Source organism: Octopus bimaculoides, chromosome 25 (assembly GCF_001194135.2).
Source record: "Octopus bimaculoides isolate UCB-OBI-ISO-001 chromosome 25, ASM119413v2, whole genome shotgun sequence".
Taxonomy (NCBI): domain Eukaryota; kingdom Metazoa; phylum Mollusca; class Cephalopoda; order Octopoda; family Octopodidae; genus Octopus; species Octopus bimaculoides.
In genome coordinates this window covers 753,663-755,037 of record NC_069005.1, presented here as the reverse complement: position 1 = coordinate 755,037, position 1,375 = coordinate 753,663, and the positions used below count along the sequence as shown (strand labels likewise).

Here is a 1,375-nt window from a genome sequence, read left to right as displayed (position 1 = left end):
TATATATATATATATATATATATATATATTATTCAAAGGAATTCCAAATCTGTCTGTTTTTTGTGTTTCATTTTTATTCTTATAATATTAATGTAGGATATAGAATATATAATATATATAGTATAAATAGTAAAATGAAATGAAGTATTGATTGTCTTATTGAATAAATGAAATATTAAGTATTGAGTATTAAGGGACTAGTATACTTTCTTGCATTTTAGCAATCTTCAGGGTCCCATGCTGCGACAGTAGCAGTAGTAGTAGTAGTAGTAAGATTTGATCTCATCAGCAAGCCTACCCTGCCTCATCCTCACCTGGTCAAGCTTTCTCGGACATTACCCTGACCTAATGTTGACTTTCTCTGTAACTGTTGTTTTGCAGTGTTGTGGCTTTCATTCACTGTTTTTTTGTTTTTATCTTCTCCAGTTGATTTGTCAGATACCAAAAGTGACAAGGGTTGGATCACACTCTTACTCAGCATTTTACACGAGTATAACAACCCGAACTCAAAGTGGAGGCCTTACTTTAATCTTGTTCCTGACTTCAAGCATTTAGAACTGCCACTCTTTTGGTCAGAGTAAGTAGACAAAAACATAGCAACTCTACAATGGTTAATTTCAGGGGATAAAAAAATAAATATCATCATCATCATCATCATCGTTTAACGTCCACTTTCCATGCTGGCATGAGTTGGACGGTTTGACTGAGGACTGGCGAACCAGAAGGCTGCACCAGGCTCCAATCTGATTTGGTAATGTTTCTACAGCTTGATGCCCTTCCTAACGCCAACCACTCCGATAGTGTAGTGGGTGCTTTTACATGCCACTGGCATGAGGGCCAGTCAGGCGGTACTCATGTTAGCCTTGGTTTAACTTCAGTAAAATAACCAATTTTATACATTCTCAGAGTTTTTGAAAATAGCATTTACCAAAACAAGTTGTTCTTTGTATTTTATTGAAATCCATGTATTTTTTTGTTGTTCTTTAAAACTTTTAATATTTTTTCTGCACATTTTTCAATATTTCTTAATCTGTTATTGATTTCTCTTCTCAAGGACCAATCGGACAGAATTACTACAAGGAACAGACATCAAAAAATTGGTGGAGTCAGACTTGGAATCAATCAATTCCGATTTCAACAATGTCATTTTGCCTTTTGTGAAGAAACACCCGGATGTTTTCGCGTAGGTTATCCTTTTGGTTCTTCTACTAATTTCAGTCATTGCACTGTGGCCATACTGGAGCACCACTTTGTTTATGCTTAAAACTCTTAGCTTTGAGATTTATAGAGAAACAATATAAGCAATAACACTGGGCGTTTTTTTAGATCAGTGCAAACCTACACATGTACACAACACACGTACAAACATACCCCC

General features: G+C 35.5%; 1 protein-coding gene across 1 annotated transcript in view; it reads left to right on the top strand.

The window, feature by feature from the left end:
• LOC106871369 (N-lysine methyltransferase SETD6) overlaps positions 1 to 1,375 on the top strand; it is a 10,577-nt gene that overhangs the window by 1,612 nt on the left and 7,590 nt on the right. Inside the window, exons 2-3 of the mRNA XM_014917778.1 lie at positions 427 to 577; positions 1,055 to 1,183. Of these exons, the coding sequence (XP_014773264.1) occupies positions 427 to 577; positions 1,055 to 1,183 (280 nt within the window). The remainder of the gene's footprint in view (positions 1 to 426; positions 578 to 1,054; positions 1,184 to 1,375) is intronic.